The sequence below is a fragment of the Gorilla gorilla genome, chromosome 5 (assembly GCF_029281585.2).
Source record: "Gorilla gorilla gorilla isolate KB3781 chromosome 5, NHGRI_mGorGor1-v2.1_pri, whole genome shotgun sequence".
In the NCBI taxonomy this organism is placed as follows: domain Eukaryota; kingdom Metazoa; phylum Chordata; class Mammalia; order Primates; family Hominidae; genus Gorilla; species Gorilla gorilla.
The window spans coordinates 99,988,681-100,009,884 of record NC_073229.2 but is presented as its reverse complement, the minus strand read 5'-3'; the positions used below and the strand labels follow the sequence as shown (position 1 = coordinate 100,009,884).

At 36.9% G+C, this 21,204-nt stretch overlaps 1 protein-coding gene across 10 annotated transcripts in view; it reads right to left on the bottom strand.

The window, feature by feature from the left end:
• Window positions 1-21,204, bottom strand: part of MYO6 (myosin VI) — a 166,246-nt gene that overhangs the window by 18,227 nt on the left and 126,815 nt on the right. For 4 of the 10 annotated variants that reach the window (XM_019029275.4, XM_019029276.4, XM_055390801.2 and 1 more), the window contains 8 exons: window positions 18,449-18,579; window positions 18,279-18,356; window positions 16,583-16,712; window positions 12,272-12,362; window positions 11,374-11,524; window positions 8,088-8,296; window positions 7,050-7,128; window positions 5,662-5,822 (listed from right to left, as the gene is read on the bottom strand). In XM_019029275.4, the coding sequence (XP_018884820.1) occupies window positions 5,662-5,822; window positions 7,050-7,128; window positions 8,088-8,296; window positions 11,374-11,524; window positions 12,272-12,362; window positions 16,583-16,712; window positions 18,279-18,356; window positions 18,449-18,579 (1,030 nt within the window). Of the gene's footprint in view, window positions 1-3,097; window positions 3,128-3,517; window positions 3,545-5,661; window positions 5,823-7,049; window positions 7,129-8,087; window positions 8,297-11,373; window positions 11,525-12,271; window positions 12,363-16,582; window positions 16,713-18,278; window positions 18,357-18,448; window positions 18,580-21,204 lie in introns of all 10 variants that reach the window. The other 6 variants (XM_031012144.3, XM_031012145.3, XM_055390794.2 and 3 more) reach the window with 2 other exon arrangements.

Sequence of the window (21,204 nt, the reverse complement as noted above, 5' to 3'; positions counted from 1 at the left end):
AATATGGTTACATAAAAGTCATACTACATAAATTAATTAAAAGATCTAAAAGTATAATTAAAATATATATTTTCAATATTATTTAACAACTGTTCATAACTGTTTTACTTTGTTAATGCCTAGAATATACTATTCAACAAATCTAGCCATAACACACAGAAAAATTTTTGTTTAAATCCAGCTCAAGTTATTTGAATGTCTCTCCATTTTTGCAGTAGCAACTTTTAGATAAAATCTCAGGAAAGCTTTTATGATATTCTTTTCCATATAGAATACAAATAACATGGTCTAAATCCATACAGGAAACTTGGCAAGATATAGATTCCATATGAGGATTTTTGCACCAGAGTTGCTTAGTAAATATTACTTAGATAAGGCACAATGGTGAAAACCACAAGCTGATGTATTTGACAGCATCAGAGTTTTAAAAAGAATCTGATGTATTCAAAGCTCTAAAAATTCCAAATCAAAGCACGCTTTTAAGAAAAAGAATATCAAAATGGACTAATGAAAGATCTGAGGCATTCTGATTTTCCAGGGATAAACATTTGCCAAAGGCAAAAAACTTATTTTGCTTTTGTTACCCAGAAGAGTGTAACTTTTATCAAATTTTGTTTAATTCTTTAAAACGGAATGAAGTTTCATAGTGTTCATCAACACTTCTTTAACTTATTTCCCTATTTGCTCTTTTCCTTCGTAATTATTTTCTCATTCATTCTACTCATCAAACTCTAGTAACCTCAAACCCTTCCAAATCAGTAAAATCGTAAGAAAAGAAGACGGGTGTACTTGCTTCCAGGTGCAATTTCCTGAATGCCTGCCAAGAGCTGGGACCCTGACTAAAGGAGTAGAACACTCCTGTATTCCTCTTTTCTCGTAATGAACACTGTCTACAATTATGTATGGATGGAGGTCTATGAAAGCACAGTCAGAGAACAAGATATCTTTCAAAGCTGACAGTGAAGGACAGCAAAAACAAAATATAACACAAATACAATCTAATAAAAATTATCTTTTGAGCAATAAATTTATCAATCTCTCTTCAAGCTAGTAGTTTCTCAGAATCTTCTCACTTTTAAATGCAGCAGATTTTGATAAGTATGTTTAATTCTATTATCACTCCACCTCAAGGTTTTTGTCTCAGGATTCAAGAGCATCTGTTTTTGCCATCTTTTTCTCCTAAAGCTTCCTCCATTTCTTTTCCCATGGTAGGTTTTAAGGGAGTCTATGGACTTTCAAATCTCGTTACCACTGGGTCTGTTGATCACACAGGTGTTTTTCTCTGTGGTCTGACACTACAATGGATGGCAATCTCTACTGATGCATTATCCTCCCTGACCCTGCATCAAGATACACCTGACCTAGACCAATACACTGCAACAAATTCGCCAGACAGAAATGGTTCCTCCACCCAGGTGCTTTCTTCCTTCTGATTTTACCAAACTATATGCAAATACAATTTCACCTTAGACATTGATTGCGGGCTTATTTAATTCAAGCTCAAATGGTAACTATAAAGCAGTGGTGGCAATGGAGGGCAAGAGTGCCCACTCAGAGATATTTTCAAAATTTGGGGCAGTATTGTGGTAACAACAATGTGTGAGTATACTCCTGGCATCTGCTGAGGTAAGGGGAAAGGAATGCCAAATGTCCTACCCAAGGAAGAACTACTCCATGCCCCATTTAACTTTAACATGTCTGTGAGACATATAGAGGTGAAAAACACATACAAACACATATTTTACATGTAAACAAAGTTTTACATGTAAACAACGTATTTTTTGCATGCCTTTAATATTCACAGAATTTGTCTAGGGCTTACACAAATACTGTGTAATTGAGAGAATATTGTACTTGGCTCTGTTCAGAACTTCACAAAGGATTGTTCACAATTTCATGGCATGTGAATGCCCAACACAACATTCCTATATCAATTTGTATTTGTAGATACAGCATTCGTGGTGATTCTATACATAAGCAAAAACATCTGATTGCTTATCATGTCTTCTACTGCAGTTATGCAGAAGCACTTTCATATTAAATAAACATTTTATTATAAATGACTATCCTTGTATTTCTCCTTTACATATATTGTTTGGAGAGTTGTTTACATAGGTTGCATCATTTATTAAAAAATTGTTATTGGGACTGGAGCCTGATAGAGTTGAGAATCCTCATCATAAATGTTAAGTTGGAGTCCTTAAAGCTGTTAAAATAAAGATTTTATATATATTCCAAAATCCTTATATGTAGTATACATAACATACATACAAAATATGTTTTATATTTTATATAAACAAAATTTATATTCCAAATGTTACCTGGATTCTTTGTGGGTAGATTTTCATACGAAAAAGATACATTAGCACCAAAGTTAGCACTACATATACAATTTCAGATGATGAACTATTTTAGATATAGCAGAATGAACTACCATATATACTGAAAATCAAATATTTTATTATTATTTATGCCTCCACACCTGCTTCTATAAAGAAGTAAGGTAAGGGGCAGTTTAAAAAAAATACATAAAACAGGCCGGGCACAGTGACTCACGCCTGTAATCCCAGCACTTTGGGAGGCCAAGGCGGGTGGATCACAAGGTCAAGAGATTGAGACCATCCTGGCCAACATGGTGAAACCCCGTCTCTACTAAAAATACAAAAATTAGCCAAGTGTGGTGGTGCATGCCTGTAGTCCCAGCTACTTGGGAGGCTGAGGCAGGAGAATCACTTGAACCCGAGAGGCAGAGGTTGTGGTGACCCGAGATGACACCACTGAACACTGGCCTGGGCAACAAAAGCAAAACTCTGTCTCAAAAAAAAAAAAATATATATATATATATATACATAAAACAAAATAGGTGTTACATTATAGTTTAAACAGACAATACAAAGAAGGAAACCAAATCATGAGCTACTGTGATTGAGCACCATACAAGAGCATTAAACATTTTTCCTAGACAAGAAAAATATGAAAAAGGTTATCTCATTACCTTTCAATAGAAGAAAATAATTTAAAATTTACTCCAATGAGAAAACTACTCCCAAAAAGTATCTACAACCTATTTTTAAAAAGGTAAAGGTAAGTGACATACGGTGTCATTTTGGGTCTTGTTCCATCATTTCTGTGAAAAGAATATATTTTAGTTAATATCGTAACCAATTGTGAACTGTGAAAATCTGGATTGTGCAAATTTGTGTTTCAATTACTTTACTCATTGATTTTAAAAACTCAATTATTTCTAATCAACACGAGATCACTCAGAATTTTAATATATTTTTAAGTATTCATTAAAAATGATTGGAAAATAAGGCATGCAGTGAAAATTAAAGAGCAAATACATTACATCTAGATTAGAAAATTCATATATTGTGAGGTTTGTTTTTAATAGAATCTGGATATTATTTTACAATTTTAGGTAATTTGAAACCATCTCTTTGCATCAAGAATCATATGTGTAACTGATTGAAATTATATTTTAGAACATATGACATATATCGAAAACAATTCTTACTTAGAAGTTACCGGATAGGAATCCAAGCTGGAAAAGTAACTTAAAATTGCTTATTGAAGCAGAATCGATCTATAATATATACATTTTTTAACACAGCATAGAACCCAACAACATCATGCTATAGATTAAGAACAGTTTACTTAGTTCTTACTCATAAATTTGTTAGAGAAAAAACTCAGTGCTAACAAAGGTAAAATAAACATTCAAAAACATTTAGCTATAGCCCATGGAGTTAAGATTAAACTATCAAACATGTGATATCTGTATAGAACATCATTCATAATGAAGTGCTAATGCTTGTAGTTCACAGTATAAAATAACCACGACGACCAGAAGGGAAGGAGCTCATGAGGACCTGAGGGTCAGGGAAAGCTTCCTGGAGAGCTGACAGAAAGGATTTGAAGGGCATTCTTCATACCACCCCTAGGCCTGAACCACATAAGTAAAACTAGCTCTTCTGCCTTTCAAGTCATAAGGGTTTGAATATCTCCTCATTACTTAATATGGTCCCATTACCTAGCTAATTCTGCTTAATTTAAATTACAGGTAACTTGTTTATGTTAAAGGTCCTAAACGATCCACTCTTCTCAACCTGGAAGACATGTACCTTTCTGAATATGGGAAGGGGTCCACATATGAGCCAGTATCTTGTACACAGTATATGAAATGGCACTGGATATAGCTTAATATTTCAAGTGCATAAATATAAAGCTTGATGATGAGTACCAACAATGACTCCATTAACAAGTCCCTTAGAAATTGACTTCTGCCATAATAAAATCAACTCTTGTCAACCGCAGTACTTCCTCACAGACATCAGGGATAGCAGCTGTAAGAGTTTGGTTCGTTTAAGAGCCTGCCCTACGCGGCTAGTCAGTTACACATAAAGACTCCCAATCATTCTGATGCAACACAGGTGGAAGGAACAGAACAGCAGCTGAGCTGAGTCTGCATTTATAAAAGCCCTATCTGGGCCAAAATATTTTAATTATAGTGAAATCTTAATAAAGAGCCCAAATATTGGACTCAAACCCAAGAGCTTAATAATTATAACATCTTTTGTTCATATAGCCATATTCAGTTCATTTACAATATAATGTACTTTCATATACAAGCAGTCCCAGAGCTCCCCAATACAATCACATACTATTTGGTTGGTGCAAAAGTTATTGCAGTTTTCCCAATGGCAAAAACCGCAATTACTTTCGCACCAACCTAACAGAAAAAGCATGAAGGCAACTCAATATGCCCTTTTCCTTCCCCGTCTTTTGTTTTTTTGCCAAATATTCCATTACATTGCAATTTGATCCTTTCACAAGGAAACATCGCCATCTAGTGGTTGTACTCTATATTTTGTCATAAACTGCTTTTAAGCTCGGAAAAGCATGGTTACATGTGTCTATGTGCCTCTCAGTATATATACAACATACAAAGGAACCTCACAAATTAGTTTTGTTATTATAAATAATCAAAATAATTAATGCCTCTACATACTAAATTTTTTTAAACTGAATCTATTAAACCTTTCTGCAACTTTTAATAAGAGCTTCCACATTCCTATACACTCCACTATAGTGGAGTGCTTAGAGATAATTCAGAAACCCAAGAAGCCAAAATATTTCAATGAATTTAACCCTCCCTTCTTAGAAAGGGAAACTCATTTATTCTGAGGCATTGCAGAGTACATTTCTCATTTCAACTGACAGGATATTTAATACATTAAATTTTTTTGCATTAGAAAAATCTCAACTACAAATACATTACACTGCATTATATAACACAGTCACTCATTTCGATGCCAGTGTTTGATGACAGGTATTTAGAAATTAGGTGTCTACCTAATATACTATACTCTTAAACAATTTCAGGGTAAAGGTTGATATGTTTTCTTAATAGAGTACTCATTAGTGAAATTTTAGTCTTATTTGTCAACAATTTAATAATATGATGAAAAATCAATTATCTCATTCACTTGAGTATGAAAGTCGATACAAATAATTTTAAAATTATTTTAGCTCAAATATATCAGGGCCTTCAGAATATTATTTTTCTCCTATTCCCTTCTGCATGGAAATGAGAGGCAGAGAGGTAGAGAAAGCAAAGGAGAGAGCGCTATACCCCACCCAGGGGCCCCACCCCAGTACCTCCGCAGTGCCAGGTCGGCCTGGGCCTCATCACTGATGAGCTCGGCTTCACTCTGGGCAATCCTCAGGGCCAGCTCCCGGTCCCTGCGCTCCTGCTCCAGAACTGCTTGCTGTTGGGATTCCTCCTCCCTCTGTCGGGCCAGCTGTGCCTCCACTTCAGCCTGACAAGGGCAGAAAGCTATTTCACCAAGAATTCTTCACTTGTTTATTTGATCACTCCCCTTATTACTTAAAATAAAGGGAAAGCATAACTGCCCCCATACAAGTTCTTTACTAAAGAATTGCTTAAGCACTGATCTCTTCAGTCTCTACTTTCTTCTCTATTCTGATTAATGCTTCAAACACATCCCCATTTTGCCTCTTTCCCAAGACCAAGAGAAGGTAGAAGAACCACAGCTCCATAACTCTATGACTATAAATATTACTGTCCCAAACATCACATGAGTATCTTAGGCATCCCATTAACACTAACACCTAGAGAGCAGATGTCAGGAATTTAAAGTTTTGGTTATGCTTAGGATATATTATGAAAGCCATGACAAACAGAAACTCGAATACATGAGCAATTTATTCTCAACATGGGACTTTTTAAAAACTAGGGGTGGAGAGAGACTCTTAATCCTAATTTATTAATTCCAGTATCTACGAAATTATATGATATTTTAAAACTTAACATTTTAAGTGAATTTTCATTTGACTTTCCCCTAGGTATAAAAACAATTATTAATATTTATTGATCTACACAGTGTTCACAATGCTTTAACATGTATTAACTGTCAAATGCTTGCAACTATTATTTATCCACATTCTACAGAGAGAAAACTGTGACCCATAGTTACTCACTATAATGTGTACAATGTCACAATTTCTGTCAGTGACTGATCCTGGATTTGAACCCACTTCCCTAGCTCCAAAGTCCATTCCCATAACCACTTCAAAAACTGGCCTTTGGTCTCTAGGATAAACTAGTGACAGCTTATCTAGCAAATCAAGATCTCATTTTCACTTCTTTCGTAGGTTCCATTTTATTTTATTTATTTTTTATTTATTTTTTTTTTTTGAGACAGAGTCTCGCTCTGTTGCCCAGGCTGGAGTGCAGTGGCGCCATCTTGGCTCACTGCAAGCTCTGCCTCCTGGGTTCACATCATTCTCCTGCCTCAACCTCCCAATTAGCTGGGGCTACAGGTGCCCACCACCATGCCCGGCTGATTTGTTTTCGTATTTTTAGTAGAGATGGGGTTTCACCATGTTAGCCAGGATGGTCTTGATCTCCTGACCTCGTGATCCGCCCGCCTCGGCCTCCCAAAGAGCTGGGATTACAGGCATGAGCCACCACACCCGGCCTGTAGGTTCCATTTTAATAGAAATTCAACCCAGTAAGTACATACTTGAATGCGTTTTTCATCATCTTCCCTTTTCTTTCTCTCTTCTTCTTCTTGTTTTCTCTTTGCTTCCATCTCAAGTTTCCTAATAAAAAATAGAAAACTCTTCAAAAATTTAACACAAAATAAGGAATCCTTCAGAAGGCAATTTAACTATTATTTAATAATAAACAAAGGTAACACATTGGGAATGCAAATTAACCTCCTGGCCACACACATCAACTTATTTTGAATAAAATAAAATTTAACTCTATTGACAATAATTCTTAAATAAAACAAATATAATTATATTCTAAAACTTTTAACATCTCTAGATGAATGTGGTTACAAAGCCTGGCTGTAAGGTCCTGATTAAAGGTGCTTCCCTCTAGTCCCTCTCCAAGTCAACAACTCATCTGTTCTCTCTACCCTATCATGGCAATCTTTCAAAATGTTATCAGTTTTAAAACTGCAGAAAAGTAGAAGTGTCATTCATCTAGCTTAGAAAACAATAAACAAATCATAGTTTTAAAAAGAAGAAAATCCTCAGGTGTAAGAGGCTAACTAAAATTCAGATTATAGTTAAAATTATGTTATCACTATTATAAAATGACCTTATTTTCTCAATTTTCAAACTTATTACAAAATTAGTTCATTAAAATAAGAACAGAGTTTTAAGAACTGTCAACCGAGCACGGTGGCTCACGCCTGTAATCCAAGCGCTTTGGGAGGCCGAGGCGGGTGGATCCCCTGTGGTCAGGAGTTTGAGACCAGCCTGGCCAACATAGTGAAACCCCGTCTCTACTACAAATACAAAAATTAGCCAGGTGTGGTGGTGTGCACCTGTAATCCCAGCTACTCAGGAGGCTGAGGCAGGAAAATCGATTGAACCCCAGAGGCAGAGTGCAGTAAGCCAAGATCGCGCCACTGCACTCCAGCCTGGGCAACAAAGCAAGACCCTGTCACAAAAACAAAACAAAACAAATAATTGTCATTAACCACTGTCAATACCAAGAATTCACTATTTCTTTAAGTCTCTTATTCAAAATAATATAAATGCCTCACATCCGCCTTTCCTCCTCTTCCTTTCTTCGACGTTTTTCGTCTTCTTCACGTCTTTTTCTTTCCTTTTCCATTTCTTCTTGAATACGCCTCAGCCTTTCTGCTTCCTCTTCCTGCTGTTTTTTTTTCTGTAATGCACTGAGGAGTTCCTCTGAGCTTTTAACCAGTGCATCATATTCTTTCTGGATTTGTTCCTGCGTCATCATAGTGAACTTTAAAAAATAAAATAAATAGGTACGTAAAAGCTTATTTCTTCTGTTGCACAACAATGTGAATATACTTAACAATACTGAACTATAAACTGAAAAATGTCTAAGATAAATTTTAATGTTTTTATTGTTTTTTACAATTTAAAATAAAAAACTACTCCAATATGCAAATACAGCAAAAACTAGGTAAGATGGTAAGCAATACGTCCGTTTTCTTTACTATACTGTTTGTACATTAAATACTATTCAAAAAATGTTTTATGTTATCTCTGCACACAAGTATTAGACATCAATTAGACAGGTAATCTGTGGATAAGGTAATATACTGCAGTTAAAAATTATTTCTAGGCTGGGTGCAGTGGCTCACGCCTATAATCCCAGCCCTTTGGGAGGCCAAGGTGGACAGATCACCTGAGGTCAGGAGTTCAAGACCAGCCTGGCCAACATAGTGAAACCCTGTCTCTCATAAAAATAAAACACAAAAATTAGCTGGGCATGGTGGTACACACTTGTAGTTCCAGCTACTCGTGACGCTGAGGCAGGAGAATTGCTTGAACCTGGGAGGCGGAGGTTACAGTGAACCGAGATCATGCCACTGCACTCCAGACTGGGCAACAGAGCAAGCCTCTTATCTTAAAAAGAATTATTTCTTAAGTAATGATCAGCTAATTTAGCAAGAGTTTACTACTATTTTAGAATAATGTTCAAATAGTACCTAGAGAATATTTTAAAAATTACGAAATGTATCCAAAATTATTGGATTTCTAAAATTAGCCTTCAAAAAATGTGGGTGGGTTAATTTTAATTTATAATGATACCACATAAACAAAGATGGCCCTTGACAGATTTATAAAATCAGCTGAGTCTATTTATAGCATTTTCATTTTCCTCCAGATCTTTTTTCCTTTCTACCTCCAAGATTGCAATTGTTTACATAAAATATCTGCAGAAAATATAAAACGCTCACTTTAAGATATTCATTATATCCCACATACTTGCACTGACCTATGAAACTGAGAAAAAGCATTAAAACTCTAAAATATAATCAGAAGAAGATATGAAATGTAATTAATGAAATATGAAATATAATTAACAAGCATATAGAAAAGTCTTCAATTCCACTAGTAATCAAATAAATAAAAATCAAAACAAAATAAGGGATCCCATTTTTTTCCTACAAAATTGGAGAGGAAATTGCTATTTTCACAAAATTAAGTAAATTACATTATCGTATCTATGAAGATAATGTATCAACATGGACAAGTATATAACAATGGTAGAGATAGAAATTGAAATGTATATTATGATAACTGTAAAAATGTATGCATAAAAGAGAATGTAAGGTAAAGTAAAAACAAGTAAAATTATACTGTAAAAATAACAGTAACTAACTGAATTTGTTAATGTGAAGGTATTAAGAGGTTTTTGGTGGTTTCTCCAATTTTTTTTTTTTTTTAGCCAGGGGTCTCACTGTCACCCAGGTTGGAGTGCAGTGGTGCAATCTCTGCTCACTGCAACCTCCATCTCCTAGGCTCAAGCAATCCTCTAACCTCAGCTTCCTTGGGACCTCAGACTCATACCACCATGCCCAAATAATTTTTTGTATTTTTGGTGGAGACAGGTTTTGGCCATGTTGATCAGGTTGGTCTCTAACTCCTGAGCTCAGGTGATCCCTGCGCCTGGGCCTCCCAAAGTGCTGGGATTACAGGTGTGAGCCATCACATCTGGCCTCCAAATTTTTTATAGTATTATATTACTTTTATCATTTATTTATTTATTTTTAGACGTAGTCTCACTCTGTCGCTGAGGCAGGAGTGCAGTGGCACAATCTTGGCTCACTGCAACCTCTGCCTCCTGGGTTCAAGCAATTCTCCTGCCTCAAGTAGCTGGAACTACAGGCGCGTGCGATCACACCCGGCTAACTTTGGTATTTTCAGTAGAGACGGCGATTCACTATGTTGGCTGGGCTGGTCTCAACCTCCTGACCTCAAGTAATCCGCCCACCTCGGCCTCCCAAAGTGCTGGGATTACAGGCAGGAGCCACCATGCCCCACCACTTTTATTTTTATTTATTTTTTTTTTTTTGAGACGGAGTCTTGCTCTGTCGCCCAGGCTGGAGTGCAGTGGCGCGATCTCGGCTCACTGCAAGCTCTGCCTCCCGGGTTCACTCCATTCTCCTGCCTCAGCCTCCCAAGTAGCTGGGGCTACAGGTGCCCCCTATCACGCCCGGCTAATTTTTTTTTTTTTTTGTATTTTTAGTAGAGACAAGGTTTCACCATGTTAGCCAGGATGGTCTCAATCTCCTGACCTTGTGATCCGCCCGCCTCGGCCTCCCACAGTGCTGGGATTACAGGCGTGACCCACCGTGCCGGGCCATTTTCTTTTTGCTCCAACTTTAGTTTTCTTTTTTCATTTTTTTTTTTTTTTTTTTTTTTGAGACGGAGTCTCACTCTGTCACCAGGCTGGAGTGCAGTGGCACAATCTTGGCTCACTGCGATCTCCGCCTCCCAGGTTCAAGCGATTCTCCTGCCTCAGCCTCCCAAGCAGCTGGAATTACAGGTGCATGCCACCACACCCAGCTAGTTTTGTATTTTTAGTAGAGACAGGGTTTCACCATGTTGGCCATGATGGTCTCGATCTCCTGACCTCATGATCCGTCCACCTCAGCATCCCAAAGTGCTGGGATTACAGGCATGAGCCACTATGTATGGCCTCCAACTTTTATTTTAATTTCAGGGATGCACGTGCAGGATGTGCAGGTTTGTTACACAGGTAAACGTGTGCCATGGTGGGTCTGATGCACAGATCATCCCATCACCTAGGTATTAAGTTGTGAGGGATATCTTTCTTAGCAACAGAAGAAATGGCATAAAAATTGTCTTCTTTAACTTTTTGCTATGAAATTTTTCAAACATAAAGAGTAGAGGTAATAATGATGAGCATGTACTTGCCATCATTGAGTCTCAACACATTTTGTAATTTTGAAAAACTAAGGACGTTTTCTATACAATTTCAATACCAATAACAAAATATATTAAATTACATAAAAAGTCAAAGTCATTCGAGTTGAAATTACATACCTTAATTTTGGCCATCAAAGCATCAATAGAAATTTCCAGATCCTTGATCTGTTTATTCATCTCGGGTTTTCCATCTTTCAACACACTGACTACCTCATTAAACTTATCAAGTCGTTTTTTCAGTGTGCCCACCTTAACCAGACCATCAATGCTGTAAAAATAATACTTCATTAGAGCTTAATTTCATCCTTTAGTACTTTTGGCAGATTTTTCATTTATAAAATGCTAAACAGGGTATTTCACTTGTTTTCAATATTATCTAGTATTCTCTTTTTCAGATCTCTTGTTGAAGGCTAAAAAAAATCAAATATGAGTGTGAATGACACTGATGCCTGTCAATGGGATTAAAGCCTTCTACAACTTTGAGAATTCAAATCACAGAGGAAATTAATCTAGTCTCTTTGAAAAGGTGTGATGGATCAATAGAGATATTCAGACTTCCAATTTTTAAAAGTGTAAATTAAAAATGAAAGATTCAAATAAGTAATAAAGACTAATTTATAATGGGACAATGTAATTCCTACAGATAATCTTGAAAATTATGGTAAACATATTAGTGAGATGTTTTTTAAAAAAATGTCACCTTGACATTATCAAGAAACTCAAATAACTAAAATAATCAGAATAAAAGAGCTTCTCTCAACTACTTCTTGTTTTATAGTCTTTACACATTTTTGTATGCCACTTCAAATCCTTTTATAGAATGAGGCAAGTAATAAGGTAATAAATGAATTAACTAATTTCAAATAAATATTACAAATATAAGACTAATACATCATTTTACAAAGAACATGAGAAAACCTGAGTATCCAAACTGCTTTTTATTATGACTTTATTGTCATTTTGTATTACAGTAACTAGGTTTTGTAGAGTTCTTTTTAGGAACTATTCATCTTACCGAGGTTTGTGTCTCCTCTTGCAAAGCCACATTCGAATAGTTTTTTGCATTTTAATGCAGGCTTCAGCTCGATATTTTATTTTGTTTTTCACTATGTGTAAGAGTAAAATAAAATGATAGAAAATTATTCAGTTTAAATCTGACATATATTAAAAAAACTCATTTTCACAAAGTAATTCTCAAGAAACATGAAATCTTGATGACCATATTATTATATATATCAGACATCAAAAACAAAGTTTCAACACCTTTTTTGTTTGTTTGTTTTTGTTTTGACAGTCTCAACCCAGGCTGGAGTGCAATGGCATGATCTTGGCTCACTGCAACCTCCACCTCCCAGGTTCAAGAGATTCTCGGCCGGGCGCGGTGGCTCACGCCTGTAATCCCAGCACTTCGGGAGGCCAAGGCGGGCGGATCGTAGGGTCGGGAGATTGAGACCATCCTGGCTAACACGGTGAAACCCCGTCTCTACTAAAAATACAAAAAATTAGCCAGGCATGGTGGCGGGCGCCTGTAATCCCAGCTATGGGAGGCTGAGGCAGGAGAATGGCGTGAACCCGGGAGGCGGAGCTTGTGGTGAGCTGAGATCGTGCCACTGCACTCCGGCCTGGGTGACACAGCAAGACTCCATCTCAAAAAAAAAAAAAAAGAGATTCTCATGCCTCAGCCTCCTGAGTAGGTGAGGTGGGACTACAGGCACACACCATGCCGGGCTAATTTGTGTATTTTTATTCGAGCCAGGGTTTTGCCATGTCGGCCAGGCTGGTCTTGAATTCCTGACCTCAAGTGATCCTCCCACCTCAGCCTCCCAAAGTGCTAGGATTACAGCCGTGAGCCACCATGCCCAGCCAGTTTTAACATTTCTATAATTTCTTATTCTTCTTAAAAATAAAAAGATGTTGAAAGATGTAATTTTGCCTTTGCAAAAATTACAACCAAGGAAATTATGTAAAAGAGATCTGACCTAACCAACTCCAACTTGCTTCTAACCTCTAAGCTGTCCTTGTTCATTCCTGGGTGTAGGCCGAACTAATCTTGGCAAAGAACTTAGTTTATTAAAGTTTAACTTTGAAACAAACATGATAATAACCCTTTCCCAAAATAAACCCCCTTCTTGCCTGGGGAACCAGTCAGCCTTTGTAGGACTAACAAATTAGCTCCAAGATTAGAAATTACGGTTTAGGAGCCACACAGCCTCCAGCTGCATGAATCTGAACCTCCTCAAATTGCTCCCGGGTATACAACACCTAAAATCAGTGCTCCAGATATTTTGCAGACCTTCCAATGCACCAGCTGATGCCACCTAGATAGGTAATCTGGCCCAGCCAGTTCTGTGCTCCCACACAGGAACAGAAGCAAGCAAGAAAAACTCAATTTTGACCCCCTATGATTTCATCTCCAACCCAAGCCCCTACCTACCAAATTATCCTTAAAAATTCAGATCTCCGAGTTTTCAGAGAGACTGATTTGAGTAATCATAAAACTCCAGTCTCCCGTACAGCCAACTATACGTTAATTACTGTCTCTCTACGGCAATTCCTATCTTGATAAATCAGCTCTGTCTGGGTAGTGGGCAAGGAGAACCCACTGGGCAGTTACAATATCATGTATCTGGTTAGGCTTACATTTTAAATGCATTATTTCCTTAGTATGCTACACTGCTACCTCCCAAACTGTCTTAGGCAACATTAGTTCTATGAAATGTGAATAGGTATGTCCTGAAAAAAGGATTTACCTGTCAAATGAGTTTATGAAAAGCTGTACACTACACTTCTGTATGGAGGTTCACAATGAACATACTGAGTGAAGCCTCTGAGAATCCTACAGCAAAGAAATCTACTTAACTTCAGTTACTCAGAATTTCCTAGGATGATCTGACCTTGAACTTTTTTTTCAGAGATTCCTATTAACATTCTGCAAAGATCCCTGCCCGGTTACTGACTTCGGTACCACTGTAGAACACAGTCCACAAATGAATGGTGTAACAGATGAGTTTACTATAATGTGTTTTCTATCATAATGCAATGTGTAAAGCTGAACGTATTAAACTACAGTAATAAAGATGTTTCTGTATTTTATTTGGAAAATGTTTCTGTATTTTATTTGGAAAATGATGGGGAAAAGATTCTGCTATCTTTTTTCTTTTTATATTAATAGTTCTCGTTTTATCTATATTCACAATTGTCTAACAAAATACCTCAAAAATAATCTTTGTTTGCATGATTCTTTTTCATTAGGCCAAAAGAATTTTCCTTTTCTACTGATAAGGAAAAATTCGCTGGATCCTTTTCATGTACCTAGCACTATTTCAGGTACTCTGATGAGTATAAGGGGCAACTGTAAATGTAATCAAGCTACTGATTCCTACACAGCTCCCAACAATTAAAGGTTTGCCACAGATCCTTAGGTAACCCCAAAATGTTCTGTCCCTCACTTTTGTTTTGGGCCAGCTATGTAGCTGCTATGACCTGGCCAAACCACACATAAAAGCAGCTTAGCCCAGTATGTCAAAGGGGTTTGAATTCCTAATCCCAAAAGCCATAGTACCAAATGTTGAAATCCCAAAAGATCAAAATTCCTGGATTAAAATCCCTAACATCAAAAATCCTAAAAATCCCAATCAGAGGAATCACAGAAGAATTCCAAAAAGAGCAATCTCATGAAGAAAATGAATATGAACATATTCTCCAAGAAGAACCATGTCCTAAAAGAAAAAAAGCACCTATTATTCGTGGTACAAGACTTCAAAATATAGTTAATGACTGAGAAAGACAGCCAGCTCTTACGGACTATCTCCATGCAACTGCCTATAATCTGTCCCTGTGATACACTTTTTTTTATGTCAAACTTCCTTTTTAGTTTTGGGGGTTTTTTTTCTTTTTTTTTTCTTCGTTTTTATTTTCACTATCTTAAATTGTTAGCATTTTTTAATTATGTAGAAATTTTTGGAGAGTTCTAATTTACCGTATTCATTTTTTGCAAATTTAACTCCATGAAAATGCATTATCACAACATTTACTTTCTGGGTAAACATTGTGTATGTATATAAAAACACTGAAACTTAATCAATGAACAGATGTCCTTTATCATACATCTGCACTTGTAAAAGATAAAATTTCTCAAGATTTCAGTTCTCTGGGCAACTACAAATGCAGTGGTGACTCACTATGGTTTTTGACTGATCTCATCAAAAGACAGCTTGTTCATCATCACAGTACTTCAGATGACTGCAGTAACAAAGCTGGGTGCACAATTACCAACCACAATAATATGGGTTTACGCATTTCACCTTTCGCCCTATTCTTTATGAATATGGTTTGTCTGCTCCTAACTGTTATACCCATGCAACTATTGTTAGTATATGTGTTTATAGTTTCAATAAACATGTTTATTGCCTATATATATGTTATTATTGCCTATTTTATTGTGAAAAGTGGCCTATGAAGAGTTCTGTCATGTTTTTATACGTTTCTCAAATCCCCTTTTAAAAATGTAAATAAATATCTTTTCTTATTATTTTTACAGAATCCTAGTTTTGGGACTTTCATCTTTTAAGATTTCAACATTTGGGATTATAGTGTTCAAGGCAGTGTCTTTCAGGATTATGACAGACTTCCTTTCAAAAAACAGGATTTAAGAGGGGATGGTAGGGGAAGAGACTGAAACAAAAAACTGACACACCATTTTACATGATCTTGAAAGACATTCAAATAATTTAGACTTCACCTTTTATGAAAGGAAAGTTATAAAAGGCTTCTAGTTTAGAGAGATATCTCTAAGAAACCAGGAAAACCAGTCTGGGAGCTAAAGGAAGTATTATGCAAAAGGTGGAAAAGGACTTCACTAAGGCACTGGCAAGAAAAAGAAAGGAATGTACAGTATTTGGAGAAGGAATCAACAGGATCTGGTGACTGACAATATTTCAGGGATAAGAAAGGAAAGTCAATTACAATTAGAATTTTTGGGGTATGTGTATTGTAGATGCCATGCAGGCAGAAAGAAAAGTTCTGGTTTAAGTCTGAGAGATTAGGGGATGGTGAGGGTTGCAGGGACGAGAGATCAAGATAGTGAATTCTGTTTTGTTAGGACACTATGAAACTGACACTCTTATAACACATTTGAATAAAGAAAATAAATATCGTACACTCAAAAAATAAAAAAGAAAGAACATCTACAAATAGGAACCTGGGACCCAGTGTGAACAAGTCTCAGTCTCTGTTGCTCAGCATCACCTCTGAGACAGCTTTACAACACTCCACAAACCATCTTAAAACAATGAAAGATCCCATAGGTGTAAAGGAAAACACCTACATTTGATGACTGACAGTGAGCACCACTGAACTTTCTTCCAGCGACTGCATGTGAGCCAGTGATTGACTCTTTTAACCAACTCTGCTAAGTGGTCAGGGTCAGACTTCATGATCTGATCAAATTCTGCAAACTAGGAAGTGAAATAATTTAATATCAGTATTAAAATATAAATGCATTTGAACACATAAAGACATGAAGTAAACAGAATTCAAATCCAAAATCTAACTGTCTGAAAATGGTCACATGTCAATTACATAGGCCTTGGCAGAGAATACAACAAACACAAACACACTTGGCCACGTTTTGCTTCCTTTCTCTCTTCAGGAGCTTTTTTGGAGGTAAAGAGGTTACTTACTGCTAGGTAGCATATTCAATAACAAAAGTGGGGGGGAAATGACTTTTAAATTACAGATGGCTAGCGAGAAGACTTTATTAAGAAAAGAATGAAAAAGGACTACTGTATCTCTGAATTGGCTCACCCACATTCTCAGATATCCTTATGGAGCTTTTGATAAGTGCATATTAGCTATATAATACCAGGTACCACCAAAATTATTCTGTCTCTCTTAACTCCCATTACCCACCCCCAACCTTTTTTGCAGTGGCACAATCTTGGTTTGCTGCAGCCTCAACTTCCCAGGCTCAGGCAATCCTCCCCACCTCAGCCTCCCAAGTAGCTGAGATTACAGGCACACACCACCACACCCGGCTAATTTTTGTATTTTTTTGTAGAGATGAGGTTTTGCCATGTTGCCCAAGCTGGTCTCAAACTCCTGGAACCAAGCAATCCCACTCCTTCAGCCTCCCGAAGTGCTGGGATTATAGGCGTGAGCCACAGCGCCCAACCCCCATTTCCATTTTAAACAGAGATGAGAAATTTTTGCTACTAAGCGACAGACAACACAAATAAAACAGCTAATAGGTTCTTAACTAATAAAATACATTATTTCCACTATATACCACAAAATTCCACAACGATTTCAATCCTTTACCAAATATCCCACTATAATATTAAGAATGTCAAAAACCCATCAACCAATATAATGGCTTCTTATAGTCAAAATTAAATTAAAGGTAATATAACGAGAGTAAAGATATTTAAATCTTTGTCTTAAGCTTTCAATAAATATTTCTAATTTTTCAGGAGTTTAAACAAGAAAAAGTGCTTTCTCTATGAGACTATTAGTTCTCAAATAATTATTAAAGCTCTAAAACAAGATTGTCCAAGCTGTAGTCCATGGGCCACATGTGGCCCAGGACAGCTTTGAATGAGGCCCAACACAAACTCATAAACTTTCTTAAAACATTATGAGATTTTTATTGCAATTGTTTTGTTTATTTAGCTCATCAGCTATCATTAGTGTTAGTGTATTTTATGTGTGGCCCAGGACAACTGTTCTTCTTCCAATGTGGCTCAGGGAAGCCAAAAGACTGGACATCTGTGCTCTAAAATAAATGGGGAGTTTAGAATAAACATGTATGAGTAAAGCTAAACAAATTATGAACATTATATATAATTATCTTCCTCTCAACTTTTTTTTCTTTTCTGGGAAATGGTATGGAAAATGGCAATTCATGTTGTTAGTGACCATATAATTCAAGAATAATACAAATTATTAAATACTTTAAGATATTCACTAACCCCAACTATTTGTTTTCATGATGTTACAGTTTAAAGTAAAAAATGTATATTTACCTTGCCAGGTCTAAAAAACACTTTGGTTAACCCAAACTTGTAGTCATTTTCATTTAAGCCCAAAGCTTTAAACAAAGCCTGAAAAATAAAAGTTAAAAAGTTAAATGTCAATTATTAATAGAAAAGACAAGTTCATAGCTAAGAAATTTCAATTTGGGTGGCATTTATACCTTACAAAATAGTCTTGGATCCAATCTTGCAAGTTTATCTGGCATATACTTTTTGTACATGTTGTAGAGTTCATGAAATGAAGCTCGTGATGGGTAACCACCCTGCATCAAGTCCAAAACAGACACCATCCCTAGATTCACGAACAAGCACAAAGCACTGTCAATCACTGTTCGGAAGTCCAAAATAACTTGTGAATGATCATTTTTGTAAGTTACTGTTTAGAAACAGGCAATTTATGAGAATTATCAGCAATTAAATATTATACAGCAAAATATTTATGCTCATTATGTCCCAACTTATCCACGACCTAAAACTACTATAGTCAAATTTCCTCTAAACCCAATAAGACTCTTTTCTAGAGGCATATTATTGGTCTCTAGACAGATCAAGTCCAACTGGGCGCAGTGGCTCATGCCTATAATCCCAGTACTTTGGGAGGCCACGCCAGGCAAACTGCTTGAGCCTAGGAGTTCAAGACCAGCCTGGGCAACATGGCAAAACCCCATCTCTACGAAAAAAAAAAAAAAAATAGAAAAATTAGCCAGGCATGCTGGTGCATGCCTGTAGTCTCAGCTACTCAGGGGGCTGAGACAGGAGGATCATCTGAGCCAAAGGAGATGGAGGCTGCAGTGAGCCTTGCAGGACACTGTATTCCAGCCTGGGTGACAAAGTGAGACACTGTATCAAAACAAAACAAAACAAAACTAAGGAAAGATCAAGTCTAGTTTGTATCTTTTTTTCTGTTAGAAGACTCTGTGTCACAAAGGCAGTATATAAGGCAAAGCCCTGCATTAAACCACTTTCAAAGGCCTGAGGTGAATTTTAGAACAAAATTCCTGAAAGAAACTCCAAAAAGTAGATACATTCCCAAGTTATCATCAGTGCATAAGGCAAATGGAAAAGAAAGAAGAGCTCACTGTTTCACTATAAAGACTGCCTTTCACTCACTTCTCAAAGCAACTAGACTACTGGGATGATCAGTCCATTGGACAAATATCTATTTTCAGTATAACTCTGGTAAGTGGTTAATCTGAGTCTTGAGTCAATGTGAGCTTTTCAGGTCAGAAAAAGTGTGAGATAGGCAGGGAAAGGCTGAGCTATAAGTGATGCCAGGACTTTTATTTACAAGACCTAGATTTCAGTCTCTGGGACTATTCAAATCAACGGAGAAAGTAAGATTATTCAATAAACAGTATTATGACAAACGGCAAGCCATTTGGAAAACAAAAATAACACTAGATCCTTGTCTCACTTCTTACACCAAAATAAATTCCTGCAGGCCAAAAATTTAAATTAAAACAAACTCTAAGACTTTTTAAACCAGTGAATTTTTATTTTAAAGTAATCTCACAGGAAAGATGGCCTTTACAGGCAGTCAGATTGAATTTTAACCCATTTGACTGGCAAAGGTATAAGATAACAACTAGTACTCAGAGCTGATGACAGCGTAGGAAAACACACAGATGCATTCTTAGTAGAAAAGTAAGCCAGTGTAACAATTTTGGATGGCAATTTGGAAATAACCCTTTGGCTCGGTAAATCTATTCTATGATTTTTCACACTTGTGGGCAAAGATACGCTTGTGGACAATGTCCAGATGTCCTCTGGGTCATTGTTGGTAATAGAAAAAAACTAAAATATCAATTGATTATGTTACAACCATATGATGGGATATGACATATTAATTTAAAAGAATAAAGCAGAGCTTAATCTAACCAGCATAAAAAATATATCCAAGATGTAGAGTTAAGTGGTCACCCCTAAGAGCTGAGATTTCTTGTTACTATATTATTCTCAACTATTTAATTTCTGTTACTGTGAATTTTCAATATTAATTAATGAAACACATTAAAGAAATCATTCGTATGGGGAAAAAAAATCTCCAGAACTAGATTTAGCTCTAGGCTTTGCTTGGAGAAAGAAAAGTAAAGTTGGGTTAGTATCATCACAGTTTTTGCCCACTTGTATCAAATAAACAAGTACCTTTGGAAATGTATGCATCTAAGTCTCTTGGCTTACCCTGTAGCTGCAAACTATAAACTGGCTCACAGTTCATTAAGAATTTCATGGTGCTTAACAAATTACCAAGCCTATAACTGCTTTCTCAGCACTTGCAGCTAGTTTACTCTTTAGATGTTTTGAAGCTTGAATTTTTTTTTTAACCACTAAGGCAAATACTCTGCCTTCTAAACATTTCCATGAACTGGCTTTTACTCTTGGAGTTTGATGAGTGGCTTCTCGGTGCAGAGCTGGCACCCCTCTTTGCTACAAGACAGGCAGCACAGCCCCAAGGTTACAGAAGAAGAAAACTTGCCTTCTCTCACCTTCCCCTACTTTGCCCTGGTGTTTGCCAATCAGAAGATAGTAATTTTAGGCCGGGCATGGTGGCTCACGCCTGCAATCCCAGCACTTCAGGAGGCAGAGGTGAACAGATCATTTGAGCTCAGGAGTTCGACACCAGCCTGGCCAACATGGTGAAATTCAGTCTCTTCTAAAAATACAAGAATTAGCCAGGCGTGGTGGTGGGCGCCTGTAATCCCACCTACCGGGGAGGCTGAGGCAGGATAATCACTTGAACCCAGAAGGCAGAGGTTGCAGTCAGCCAAGATTGTACCACTGCACTTCAGCCTGGGCGACAGAGCGAGACTCTGTCTCAAAAAAAAAAAAAAAGGCCAGGCGCAGTGGCTCATGCCTGTAATCCCAGCACTTTGGGAGGCCGAAGCAGGCGGATCACCTGAGGTCAGGAGTTCGGAGA